The following is a 14,301-nucleotide window of genomic DNA, read 5'->3' as shown; positions in this document are numbered from 1 at the left end:
GCGACCAATGAAGCACCTCAAATGAAATGGGCGAACTTTCTAGAGACGTCCTACCTTGGGGCTTTCATAAATGTTGGCTCAAAACAGACTGAATAATAAATGATTCTCGAGGACCAAACTGGAACACGATTCTTATCTTTGTAGGTCTACGATCCAGTTTGTCAATGAGAAGTAATTGTCGGACAGAAAAAGTGGTTTGTCTCCATTTATAGATGAAATATTGTTAGTGTGTAGATCTTACGCAAAGAAACGATATTTACGGAAAGACACGTTCAGGTTGCATTTTGTCAAAGTGGGTAGAGAATCACGTTGAAAGCCATACATACATTGTGATTAGAAACGGACAAACTCATGGAAATCTTGTTATGCATGTCTACATGCTGCTTTCATACGGTTCTATTCATGACCTTCGCGTTTCAAATCGACTGAAAATTTCAAGGCTTTGAAAGATTTCAGCTAAAGAAATGTAATAACTAGGCAGACCCATTGCGATTAAAAGAAATGGAACAAAAGACCAAACTTGATTTCATGTTTAAAGTGAAAGTGGGTCCTGCAGTCTGAAACAACATATATTTGGTACGTACATCTACTTAACTATGAAACCAATTCAAAATCGTTTTGGCAGAGTCCGATTAGTTTTGATAAAGTGAAATTGAGAACCACGCGCAAAATTTCATTGATAGCCATTGAGTTTTGGTAAGCCCCAAAAGTTTATTGAAAAAGGCAGATCTTTGACAACAAGAAATAGCAAAAACTGCCTTAGATTGACAAACACTAATCCATAGGGATTTTTTTTCTTTTTTTGGTGCGGACTTCCTTACCGCTACCGGGATTGGAATCCCAGCAGTTCAAGACGAGAAGATTATTTATTCACTGCGCAAATTGAATAGGTCAAAATGCAACCTTCAATACGTTATTTATTGGAACTAATTTGCCATCTTTGTATACGAGCTAAAGCATCGTCACGTGAGAACCACACCCTGATCTAATAGACGGACTCTATGTCCCATCTTGTTAGGACAGACTTGGAACGGGCGCAGGAGGGCGCTCATTTATCTATGTATACTCGTACATAATGCTATGCATCCACCTGATACCTATGCAGCAGTTTAAGACCTACTCCCAACAAGGAAAGGGTCGTTATTTCTTAGTTATCGTGTCTTATTCTTGTTGAACTTAATTCGAGCAATGCATTGGTTTGCCAATACATCTTTAACCAACCGTTCCAGTATATGGGAATTAAAGGATTTTGGGTCATCTGCCTCCTAAGACATTTTTTAGAGTGTATATTTGTATTGCTCGAACTAAGTTACCAGACTTTTACTACCTAAGAAATGAATAGAGTTGACTTGGAGAGAATAAGTCGTAGACTGCTGTATGTTCAGGGTGAGCATAGCATTATGTACAGAAAACCTAATCTAAAAAGACTAAAAGATTTATTGCACGTCAAAGACTGAGTGTTGGATATGGAAAACCCCAAGCAGGCATTCAACAATTTTGAGCCAACGTTTTCTCAGGCATTTGATATAGCTTGTCCAATAGCAAAAAGACGATATAATAAAGGGAACACAAAACAAAATGCTTGGATGACACGGGGACTGATGACGTCACGAAAACAGAAAGATAAACTATTAAATGAATTCAGAAAACATCCTAATATAGAGTCATAAAACACCTATGATAGTTGCGCTAAATTATATTACAAGCTAGTGCGGTCAGCTAAAGAGATACATTAGAAGAACTTTTCTAAAGTGAATTAAAAAAATTTGAGGACCCCCTGGAAGGGTGCAAATGAAGTGATGGGTAACACGACAAAATCACAGTTTCTTTTACAATCTCAAATCAAACAAAGAAGACCAAAGCACATCTGATCCAAAAGAAGTTGCGACAATATTTAACAACTATTTTGCAAATATAGGTTTAACTTTAAACGGAATTTTTCCCTCTCATAACGCAGAGCTCATGGGCGGATTAGGACCCAAAAAGTCGAGAATTTTTTATTTCAAATGGGTAAAATGTAAAGAAATAAAGGCGGTGATAAATGAGCTCAAGTCGAAAAACAGTTCAGGAATGGACGGTCTATCAAACCGAATTCTAAAACATATAGCTCCAGCTTTAATAGTGCCGTTGACGAGGTTAGTGAACATCTCTTTTGTGTCCGGATACATACCAACAGAATGGAAAACTGCAAAAGTCATTCCACTTTTTAAATCAGGTGACAAATCACTACCTGGTAACTATCGTCCTAACAGTCTTTTGCCACGTTTTTTTTTGCTTTGGTTTTTCACGGGCTTTTCTAACCGCTAAAAGGAAGGTAATCCCCAGTACTATTGAAATGAAAGGTTATAATTCGTCTATTTATTACCTTTCAATCTTTATATGACATTTGGTCTACCAACGAATTTGAGTTGGCAGACCGAGCTAGGCCTTGAATGTAGGGTTGATCTGGAATGCTATCTAAAAATTTGTCTGGGGAACACCTGACTTGACATCATGTATGTCACTAAGGGATCCCTCAACCTTAACCAATTGCTTTCTACCAGAAATGAAACTTTTTAACCAATTGAGAACCTTGCCTTGGATCCCGATCTCATGGAGCCTGTTAACTAAAAGACCATGATCTACCTTGTCAAAGGCCTTGGCAAAGTCGAGATAAACTACATCAACTGATTCATAACTATCTAGTCCCTCAATAACCCGCTCAATATGTTCAATCAGGTGGGTAACCGTGCTAAAATGTGCTCGGAACCCGTGCTGGCTAGAAGGAAGGACTTCATGAATAAAGGAAGGACTTCATGAGAAAATTGCTCATAAACAAATGCAGAACTTTTTAGAAGTAGAGGTTCTCCTTTACCCTGAACAGCTTAGTTTTAGAAAGCAACATAATACTTTGCATGCAGTCCAAAAATTTCTACAAAATATTTCGGCTAATCTCTGCGACAAAATGGCACTTACTATATTTCTGGACCTCAAAAAAGCTTTTTATTGCGTTGATCATGGTATATTGATAAAAAAAACTGGAATATTACGGATTCCGCGGTAGGTCCAGAGTTTGATTCAAAAACTACCTTTCTGAGAGGTACCAGTATGTCGAGGTGATTAATGTTAGGTCCTTGAAACTGAAAGTCAAATGTAGGGCTCCCCAAGCAAGGCAATGTCCTTGGACCTCTCTTATTTCTGATCGATATAAACGACATGCCTCACCATAGCAATTTGAGATGCATTATGTTTGCTGATGATACGACGCTTCAATGTTTTGAAAGCCAACCTGATAAACTAGAAGAGAACACAAATGTTCAACTGGAACGTATCTTCCAATGGTTAGAAATAAATAAATTAACTTTAAACATAGATAAATCTAAATTCATGGTTATCAAGGGCAAAGATTACAGTTTTAACTTCAAAATAAAAATAAATGGATGTAGGTTAGAGGAGGTGGGTTCCACCACTTCCAATGAAAAATCCATAGGATTTCTGGGAATGCAACTCAATAGCAAACTAAACTGGCCCTGTCACATTGAGAGTGTAGCAAACAAAATTCGAAAAATTATTTTTAGTCTCAACCGAATTCGCAAGTCAGTGCCGAAAACTGTAAAGAAACAACTTTATAATGGACTTATCCGAAGTGTCTTGGAGTACGGTATTGAATTTTATGGCCAAAGTACGAAACTGAAGATTTTGTCCATACTCCAGAAAAGAGCTATACGCTGGATAAATAATGCAAGGTGGTTTTCTCACACTAAATCTTTGTTTCATGAGTCCAAGCTCCTAAAATTGCAAGATTTGCGCACGCTTAAAATCCTTCAAGTGATGAGACAGTCGTTCTTGCAAGAACTCCCACCATGAATCAATATTTTCAAACGGAAAAATAATCCTCGGCTTGTCGATTGGATGTCAATTACTCCAGTTAACATGGTGGGACTTTTACATAGACTACCGAACTTTGCTTTTCCCAACGAGTGAAATAATTTCAACCCCCCTTGACATCGGTTTAGCCAGAATAAAATTCACCCAAACAACTAGAGATTATCGCTTGCAGAAGTACTCTATTGCTCCTTGCAAACTCAAGAATTGCTATGAATGCCAACAAAAATCCTAAGAACTGATTTTTATTTTTCTCTTTTCTTACGATTATCAGCCAATCTCATCAACACACTCCATGCACCAAATACAATTCTAAACTTATTAATTTTCCTCCCATTCCTGAAGTCGTTTCGCATTTTCTAGTGAACATAACAAATTAACACTGAAAATATTTGCTTTACTCTGTTTTTCACGTTTTTCCTTCTATATATTTTTCTTGGTCCCTTCTTTTCTTATAAATTCGAACCTATATGATAATTTCCTACAAGCCTTTCAATTTTATTTTTTTGTATTTCTTCCAACTCACGCTATCGTGTTGCAGCTTGGCCTCTGTAACATTATTGACTATCTATTTTAATTTACCCAGGTCCTGGTGCAAAACAAGCTTTTGCTTATCCAGAACCTGAGGAACTACATGCTCATGAAATTTTTTGATATATCAAGATGCTAACTCAAAGATTAAATGCCGATTAAAAATGGGTGCGCTTACTACGGCGCCTGTTCCAAGTCTGTCGCAACATGTTGGAGCATAGAGTCCCTCTTTGGTATCAGGGTGTGGTTCTCTCATGACGATGCTTAAGTTCGTACACATATTCAAACTCCTTTTCGCAACTGGACAAAACGAGGCGCTCGCCAAACCAAATGAGAATAGCGTTGCTGAGCACACTGGGAGCGAATCATTGATAATTAAAGCGGGTAAAAAAAATAATTTGAATAAATTTTTTTTTAAAAATATTTTGGCCATTTTCTCAAAAAGTAAATATTCAGACGTTTTCAATCCTGTGGCTAGTATTTTCCACATTTTTATCATGTTTTGGAAATTCAAGAACCAGACACGTGAAATAGTAAATTTTTGGTCCAACTCTAAAGTGGTATGGTATCTAATTCAAAACATCATAGCCTCCAGCAGAAATATGGCGGGTTGATCGATTCATACTGAACAAAATAGAAAGAAGGGTAAAAATGATTTTTATTTTGTACTTTTTACTGCAGTTGGGCCATCCATGAACATTAGTAACTACGTAGAGTAACTATGATACAGTGGAAATTTCTACTATGGCAGGTTGATGGCTGCACTATATACCAGGTGATTCATTATGAAACCCGCTGCAGGTTAGGCAGCAACATAGAATTTAGCCTTTAGAGTTTCACAAATTTTTCAGAAATTTCAGAATGTGCCTGAGGAGTTAGGGCCATTATTCAACAAAGAGAAATATATATTTGTTGAAGAACGCAAGAGAATTCCTAGAAACAACTCCAAGTGACCCTCAAACGAGAGGAAATGTTGAACATTGACTGATTGGTGCGAAATCTATTTAACAAGCTTGATTCACGAGCTTCTTCTTAGGGCAAATCAATCCCATCCTGAGGAAGCTAACAATCTAGTCACACTGGAGTGATATTTGTGTTCTCCATCTCGAGAACTTGAGCACGCAAATCAAACAAAAAATACTATCAGACCAAACTCAAGGGCAAATGTGCATTTCCAAAAAACAGAAATCCCAAGTCCTACTTGTATGTTTATGCATTTCAATAATAAATGTTTCTTAAATATTTGCCACTTTTTCAATTAACTATAATTCAAATATTTGGTCGTTTTTAGTGCTATGTATTTACCCGCCCTACTGATAATGCTTCATCTTGGCCGTATTTTCATGCCAATGTAAGCGAGTTCTTAGAAAAAACATCATGGTCGCTAGGAGTAAGTCTTGGTCGGAGAACATAAAAGTAAACAGGTGAATTGCCCTAACCCCGCCAGTTCCCTTGGGAATCCCCTGCTGAATGGGTTGATTGTTCCGAAAGGATCTCAGAGGGTCACATTGGTCTAATTCATTGTTTGGTTGGAACGTAGGTAGAAAAACATTTTCAAAATCAGCCATCAAATATGCACATTACAGATCACGCAACGGATCCGATCCTGCCTGTGCTTTTGCTCAGAGCTGTGAAAATCAAGGCCCTTTTTGCAGCCCGCTTGCCACAAGCCAAAATCCTCGTGCAACATCCATATGACCAAAATCCAGACGTTCGAGATTCGTATCAATAGAAACACTTTGCAAGGTATGCAAAAGAACAAACACATCAGTGGCTAAAGTGGCTTCAAGAATTTTGAGATAATCCCTGGCAAAAATTGTAAAAGACGTTCTAAAGACGTGTTCTTACAATTTTGCAAACCCCAAAACCAAAGAGATGGGTTCTCCGCAAAATGTACACATACAGACCGTGAGCAATTGTTACTTGAACCAATGGATGGATTTTTCACCATTCAAGATTCCAAGAGGTTCCAATTCTTGCCAAAGATCAAAGCACGCAAATAGGCTGCTTCTTACTCTATTGTTTTCAACAAGATCAAGCTCCAAGCAGTAAGGATAAAGTTTTCGGGAACTTCTAAGCCAGAGGTTATTTGCCACTTTCCCCTTGAGTTTTCAATTGTGACAAATTAGGCAATCTAGTTTATTCTAGAGAGGAACGTTGGAAGCATTAGATTCAACAGTATCAGTGGCTTGCTAGAGTCCCGTATTCTCGAACCTTTGGACGATTTGGACCCTCTTGCTAATCAGTTTTGAAGCGCCAAAATGCAGTTATGAAAACAAAGTTTTCCTTACATGATTTTCCCCGGCAAAAAATGGCCCTTAATATTTCTGTAGGAATCACTTTTTGTGTACGAATTAGATAAAACGAGTTATCTTAAATTTACTCTGTCCAAACTCATATGTAGCAATTTTCGAGGGCACTTTTTGAAAATTAGCGTAATTTCAAGGGCGCCAGCATTGGATTTTTTTTATCAGCCTTTTTTGTTTTGGGGTTTCACAGGCTTTTCTAACCGCTACAGTGAATGTAATCCCCAGTAGCATTAATATGAAAGGTTGCAATTCGTCTATTTATTACCTTTCAAACTTTATATTATATTCATATTATTTGACAAATTAGGCCATGGTCTACTTCTGAAAAGATTTTTTGACATTGGCGTAACGGGAAATTTGTTTGTCTGGATAAAATGTGTTTTATACGGGAGGACACAACAAGAAAAGGTAGAAATTGTTCCATGTAAGCCACAAAGAGTGGAGTCAGGTGTACCTCAAGGCTCAATCCTGGGACCTATTTAATTGATTGTAGTTATTTCACCTCTTTTAAACTTGCCCTTGAGCTCCTCCATCTCGTGTTTGTTGTGAGGACTATACCCAATATTAGTCTCTAGCAGGAATGACAAAACATTTCTCAGAATTACAAGCAGACCTCGGTAAAGTATATGAATTGGTGGCAGAGAACAACATGACGTTAAACCGAGACAAGTTTATGACGTTAAACCGAGACAAGTTTCAAGTCATGACTTTTGGCTATGATCAGAGTAGTCAGCCGTCAAGCTTGGATAGTACCATAGTACCAGCAAAGAAATTGAAGTGGTCAGTAGTGCTAAGGATTTGGGAATTATTGTACTAAACGACGGAAAATTCAGCGAACACATTCAGCTAAAAGTGGCCAAGGCGTTTCAAGCCTGCAGTTGGGTGTAACGTACTATTAAATCGAGGGACCGAGTAACGATGATGACCCTGTACAAGTCCCTAGTTCAACTGCATCTAGAGTATTATGCATCACCAATTTGGGCGCCTATGGACTCGAAACATCTTCGAAAAGTTGAAAAAGTGTTGCGCTCCTGTACCAGATATAATTCGGGAATGACTGATCTTACGTACTGGGATAGATTAAAATCATTTGGGATCTACAGTATTCAACGTAGGTATGAACACTACCTTATCATTTATTCATTTAAATGCATTCACGGTCGGTGCCCAAATCCAGGTATTGGTACAGCGTACAATGACAGGAGAGGCATGACATGGAGCTTGAATGATGACATAAACTCTAGGGACTTCTAAGACCGGCTAATACCAACTCGTTGGTAGAACAAATCTTTTTATTATTGGTCTTGACCATTTCTTCTTATGCCTTGTTTTTATACTTTCAGACATGACAGATTTTACATTAAATAACATTCTTTGTATCGGTTACAAAATCAGTAAATTATAAGCTACCAGAAAAAAAAATTGCAAGAGTTAGCACCGCCTGCTAAAAAAAAACATGGCCATTCTATAGTCCAGCTTTGCTTAGTGGCCATAGCGCAGGTTAAAATTTTCAGAAGTGACTGCTTTTGAAACTCAAAGGCCACGAGAAAAAAAACGTGGCCTCCGATTCTTAAATTGGCCACCAAGTGGCTACTTTAGAAATCCAATGGCCAGGAGGTCAAACATTTGGGGCTACCTCTACACTCAATGATCATTTTTCATTGTGGTTAGCCATTAGTTAGAACTTAATGTTGACATTTCTTAGGGATACTTTTGATAAGACAGGTTTAACACGTGTTATAAAATATTATAATATATAAAATATTGAGTGAAATAAAATATAATATAATATATAAAAAAGACAGGGGTTATTGTGGGAACCTTGGGATCCATTCAATGGCCGATACGACTTTAAAATTTGCCAGGTTGGCAAGGTTTAGTCAAAGAAGTCTAGCATTTTGAAATGACAATTCAATTTTTCTAGCCATTACTCGTTCCTGAAGAAAAGGAACGGATTACAGTTCCAGTTACTTTGGCCAAATTGAGTAATGCATTACTTAACCATTCCTTGTAAAAATGGAATGGAGTTACTCGTTGATTTATCAATCTACAAGCTGCTCATACTACGGCAATGCCCGTGCCTTCTTTGCCTTTGGTTTCGACGGTCTCGTTAACCTGGTGTTGAATTGGTTGAAAAGGGATTGACAGATTGTTGATAGCGACTTTCATGAAAACTACCTAGGGTTGCTTATTTTTCAACATACTCTGAAATTATAAATGTTGGTTCATTGCTTGCCGGTACATAAAGTTATACAAACACTCAATCACTCACTCACTCAATATATCGAAAGCCAACATGTAATTTCGATGAAAAAAAGGGACAACCGATATTCGAATCAGATTGGTTTTTTAACTAAGAGCGCAATTAGAAAGGGAACACCCAAACCCCACTACATTGGTCGTTAGGACGTTCAAGAAAACGAGCATCTACAGGAATTCATCAGCCTGGTCTTGACTCATCAGGAAATCAACGGCCATATCCTGCTCGGCTTGTCCGCTCAAGTTCTTCTCGGGGCCATTCACTAATACTACACGCTTGGACAAGCACTGGCGGCGTTTGACGCTCTTTTTCTTGGGCGTGCCTTCGACCATCAGCCCGTCATGATGAATGATGCGGAAATGACTGGTGAGCCGACCAGAGGTGAAGAACACCTTGCCGCAAATGCCGCAATGAAAGTTCCGTCCGGCTAAGTCGTTGTGCTTTTTCTGTTTGTGGTCGATCAAGTTGGACTTCTTTGCACATTTGAAGTCGCACTGATCACAAGCGTGCGGTTTGTCACCCGTATGGATCTTCTTGTGCTCGTCCAATTGGCTCTTGTTGCCGAATCGACCCGGGCACAAGCTGCATAAATAAGGTTTGATGTGGACCGCCTTGACATGTTTGCGGAACATGATGCGGTCGGCATATCTTTTCCCGCAATGATCACACTCAAACTGCTTCTCGGCATCGTCCAAATGCGAATTGAAGAAATGCACCCGCAGACCGTACATACTGGTAAAGCCGTGTTTGATATGGCAGTCGTGCACCGTGCAGAAAAACTCCCCATCAACTTCTTTCCATTGAGGGTTGGGACAAGCGTAACCCGTGCACCGACTTTCGTGCTTGCTAAGCGAGGTGCGGGCCATCATCTTGCCGCATTTGCGGCACAACTCGACGGCTTTGGCCGGTGCCTCGCCATTCTCCTTCAACGTGTGGCTGTTCTTGATGTGATCGTTTAGGTTCTTCTCGGACCAGAAACGTTTTGGACATTGATGGCAAGCAAACAACTTCTCGTGACTCTGGCGGATGTGGATATTGCGCAATGTGACCGTGGCGAACATTTGTGGGCATCCATCGTAGGTACAGGGGATGGTACGGGCTTCATCGGTAAAATGTTGCTCGTCGAAGTGCCGCAGGATGTCCTCACGTAGTTTGTAGGCCTTCTCTGGATTGGGACAATGGTCGTAGCGACAGTACATGAAGGCGCCCACTTTCTTGTACTTCAATGCGGCTGGACACTGGGGCATGTGCGTCTTGTGGCTCTCTCCCGGGCCGTAATCCTTACCACATTTGGCACACTTGGCGGGTTTGGTCGACTGGCCCGGAACTCGCCGGCGGGCCACATATTCCGGATCATCATCGACTGAGCTGGGACGACGAGTCCGCTTTTTGGCGGGGGTTTTATCATTGGTCCGGGCGTGTGCCACTGGCTGCCAGGGATCGGACAAGACCAAGGGAATGAGCAGTCCCACCTCAAGCGCGTTTCGATAGGTGACGTGGTCCGGGTCTTTTTGGTGCCAAAAGCCGCTTTCCACTTCGATGGCATTGGCCAGAAACTTGGAGATGTTCACGCCCACTTTGGGTTGATTTAGGATCGCTCGCGTTTTGCGCCGGGTGAGCTCCACGTGGTCAAAGCAATGGCTCATGAGGAGCTTCAATTCCATGAGGATGTTCTCCACGTCCTGAATCACCAGATCCATGGCATTGAAATCTTGGCTCTGCGTGGCCTTATGCAGAATGATCTCCCAAATGGATAACTTGTCGAACACTTTGGGGCCTATGGCCTCCATGATGGCCTCCACACTCGAGTTGAGGATCTGGCGCACCAGCTCAGTTTGGCCATCGTCGTTGGCACGCTCGGGTTTGATCGAGTTCGTTGGGGCGCCCATCACGGTGTTTGGGGTCCCATGGATGGGCGATGGGGTGGGGCTCGCGTCGGGCCTGGCGAGTAGCGACTCAGCCTCTACGGCCATGGTCCCCACTAACTAACGAATTCGGATATGATCTGGGGCTGAGCAGCTCAGGCCCATTGGTCATTTGGCACACCCAGTCCGCCAAGTGCGCCAAGGCTGAGGGACCTTTGAAATCGGCGGCCAGAGTTTCCTTCCTCGCCCGCCCCAGTCCCTGAATAATTGCCTACGAAATCCTTCAGATCGATCGAGCCGGATGAAAATGGCATGCATGCTGGCCCATGGGGCCTCGGATTACCTCATCGGGAAGGGCTCGTGAGACCCAGGGATGGATTTCCTGCCACACCGCTCGATATTTGCGTCCGGCATCATAACGCCGATAGTTCTTTTTCGGGGCGGGCGTGTCCGACGGCCAGTGATGCTCCTCCCCCTCTGGCTCCGGACTGGCCTCACGATCCGACGGGCTCTGGTCTGGTCCATCCATGACCGGCCTGCCGGCTTGCCTGCCTGCCTTCATTCACGGCCCAGGTGTCTAGCTAGATCGCGTCCGTGGACTCCGCTGTCCCACTTCAAAACAAACCACTTTCATGTTTTTATAGCCGAGCATATGCGTAACCAAGCGCCTTGCCAGTGCGCGCTCCAGATGAGACGGACTCCATGGATGGACGGACGGACCATGGCGTAGGTAAGCGCTAGACTGCGCCACTGCTCAAGTCTCCAGGCATAGAAGGCGCCAGCCGCGGGAACCCTTTCATGGATCATGGGCCTCCATATGAGGACAGGTAAGCGTTATTCTCCACCGATTAGTTAGCGGTGCTACTTTTTTAAACTTAACCTAACCTTATCAAACCTAACCTAACCTTACCTAACCTTACCTAACCTAACCTAACCTAACACGATATTAATAGCCTTTAAGGTCTCTCTCCAAACCTTTCTAACAGTTTGTCACCAATTTAAAAATGAGCACCGCCAACTAATCGGTGGAGAATAAAGTTTATCTATGAGGACCTACATCCATTATTCATAGACTACGATTCGACAACCGGCCAGGAGGATTGGCATAGACCTAGCATGCACTTAGTTGGTAGAAGTTAAGGTTATACTGAATGACATTTTTTTATCTGTACAAACCATCAGAGGAAGTCAAAATGGTTGTGAAAGTGTTCTTTGTAATCACCTCATTTTTTTGAGCAAACATAAACTGAATGTTTTCATCTTTGAACAAACGATAGTTACTCTTTGAAGTGATTATATTCATGCCAATTTCTTGAGATAATGCCCACTATGTTTCCTAAATTTGGCATTCTAATTATAGTTACAACACTAGGGAACAAAAACATCAGGCAATGATGAAAACTAACCAGCCCTAATTCAAAACATTGATATTCAATACTTGACTTGCAAAGAAGATCCTGCTTTCACTTACAATTTTAATGTACTTTTCATTTCATGTGCCTTTTTTTGATGAATATGATGACGTCTTATAAATTAAAGAAAAAGGCAAATACTTTGATTAGGTAAGGTAAAGTTATATGCTCCTAGTCTTCTCAGAGAAGGTTAGTACATAGGTTTTTCTAGAAATAGAGGACTTTTCTTCATTGAAAAAAAGACGAGCTATAAGAGGACGGCTTATGCAGTCCTATGATGAAAAAACAGGATTTTAAAGTTCAACAAAAAAAGTGAAAGAGAAGGAAGAGATCTGGATAATTGCTCTGTTCCGTTAACTAGCACAGAAACACTGCTTGCTCCTACATGGTGAATACTCCTACTGCTGGTCACTCACTAGCTTCAAAAAGTAAACAAATTTTGTTGTAGACAGCCAAAGTCATGAGTAACCATCATCAAATTTATGGAGCAGAGAAGAGGAAGACGTAGCAGATTGATGCATTTAAGACATATCTGTCAAATTTCAGATGGGTAAAGCGACACATGTTATTTTTGTTGGTAAAATATATCAGCCAGGCCAACGTCTCCCAAGTTATTGTAACGCACCCACAGATCTGGGAAATTGGTCTGGGTGAAACAGAAGTAATGGCAGTATTGCTGGGCCATACATGAGATTGTGAAGCAATCTGATATCTAACTGGCCCCGTCAGAATATGGATTGACGGGCCAGTGGTTTGGGCGTATCCTGAATCTGAGCTCTTGAGATTTGGAGTTTCTAGTTCGAAACAACAAACTGGGACTGAGGCAACTCCCAAAGGCTTTCGAAAAGGTTGGGGCGGCTACCGGCGGCTACCCAAGCAGATAGATGACTCTGGTAAATCTGTGCTGGTGCCCGTCCGGTCAGTGGTCACGGCAGTGACAGCATAGAAGAAGAAACTGGCTGCCTCTATGGTGAGAGGTCCTGGCTGAGCCAAAGGCAACGGCACAGCCGAACCCCACATCAGCTGATACATGGGCTACATCGCTCGGACCTGGCCATTGAGGAGACAGTGGCCCTGAATTGTTGTTGAGGTTCCCGAACAGCTGACTAACGAGCGTCCTTGTCTCCTTTTATTATTCCCGATTCTACGGCATCCACTCAAGATAACTTTTCAGTCGTTGTTTGTTTGTTTGGGGAGGGTATCGTCGAGTATCCCGGAATTTCCTCCTAGAAGAGAAGAGGGCGGGCAGCGTGCATCTGGGCCTGGATTGGGATTGGCCTGGGCTCGAGATCGGTTGGATTACTTAGCGATTGATTGATTGACTGGCTGGGCGTGTGTGTTTGTGGCGCTCCACCCCTCCTCATCAGCATGAGCCCACCCAGCGATGTCAAAGTGGTGCTACTAGGGACGGAGTACTGCGGCAAGAGCTCCTTGGTGGAGCGCTACTTGCACGACCGGTTCCGAGGAGAAAATTGCTATCAGAACACGGTCGGAGCCGCCTATGGATCCAAGTTGGTAAGACCATAACAACCTTGAACCTTGACCCTTCAACCCCCCCCACCCAAATTTCATTCCAGCCCCCGAGTAGTTAAGGGTGGGTAGTATGAGTGAGGCCTTGTTCCTTCTGATGCTCTTCCTCTTTGCAGTTTGAAATCAACGTGAACGGAAGTCCACGGGCCTTGATCATGGGCATTTGGGACACGGCCGGGAGTGAGCGCTACCAATCCATGAGCCGCTTGTACTACCGCAGCGCCCGGGCCGCCATCCTGTGTTTCGATATCACGTGCCGAGAATCCTGGGCCAAGGTGCAGTTCTGGAAGAAAGAGGTCCAGCGACACGAGCGACTCTGCCGCATCTACCTGTGCGCCACCAAAATGGACAAGCTACTGGCCGAGGATCAGGCCGACGGGACGGAGGGCCACGCCCCCGCCATTGAAGGGGCGGTGGTGAGTCGGTTCGCCCAAGAGAGTGAGGCCGCCTTGTTCCACACGTCGAGCAAAACTGGCCAACAAGTGGGCGCCCTGTTCCATCAGATTGCTTGGGATTTCGTCCAAGATCCC

General features: G+C 42.3%; 2 protein-coding genes across 2 annotated transcripts in view; one reads left to right on the top strand and one right to left on the bottom strand.

The window, feature by feature from the left end:
- Positions 1-9,034: 9,034 nt before the first annotated feature.
- Positions 9,035-10,782, bottom strand: LOC131893616 (zinc finger protein 675-like; the record flags this gene model as incomplete). Its single annotated transcript, XM_059243712.1, is given in 1 exon segment — positions 9,035-10,782. A coding segment is annotated over 1 exon segment (1,651 nt), but the record flags the coding sequence as incomplete, so codon positions are not given.
- Positions 10,783-13,609: 2,827 nt separating this feature from the next.
- LOC131893368 (ras-related protein Rab-24-like) overlaps positions 13,610-14,301 on the top strand; it is an 850-nt gene continuing 158 nt past the window's right edge. Inside the window, exons 1-2 of the mRNA XM_059243364.1 lie at positions 13,610-13,756; positions 13,888-14,253. Coding sequence (XP_059099347.1) covers positions 13,610-13,756; positions 13,888-14,253 — 513 coding nt within the window. The remainder of the gene's footprint in view (positions 13,757-13,887; positions 14,254-14,301) is intronic.

The sequence above is a fragment of the Tigriopus californicus genome, chromosome 2 (assembly GCF_007210705.1).
Source record: "Tigriopus californicus strain San Diego chromosome 2, Tcal_SD_v2.1, whole genome shotgun sequence".
In the NCBI taxonomy this organism is placed as follows: Eukaryota; Metazoa; Arthropoda; class Copepoda; order Harpacticoida; family Harpacticidae; genus Tigriopus; species Tigriopus californicus.
Note: the sequence above shows the minus strand (reverse complement) of the source record. Positions and strands in the feature narration are given on the sequence as shown.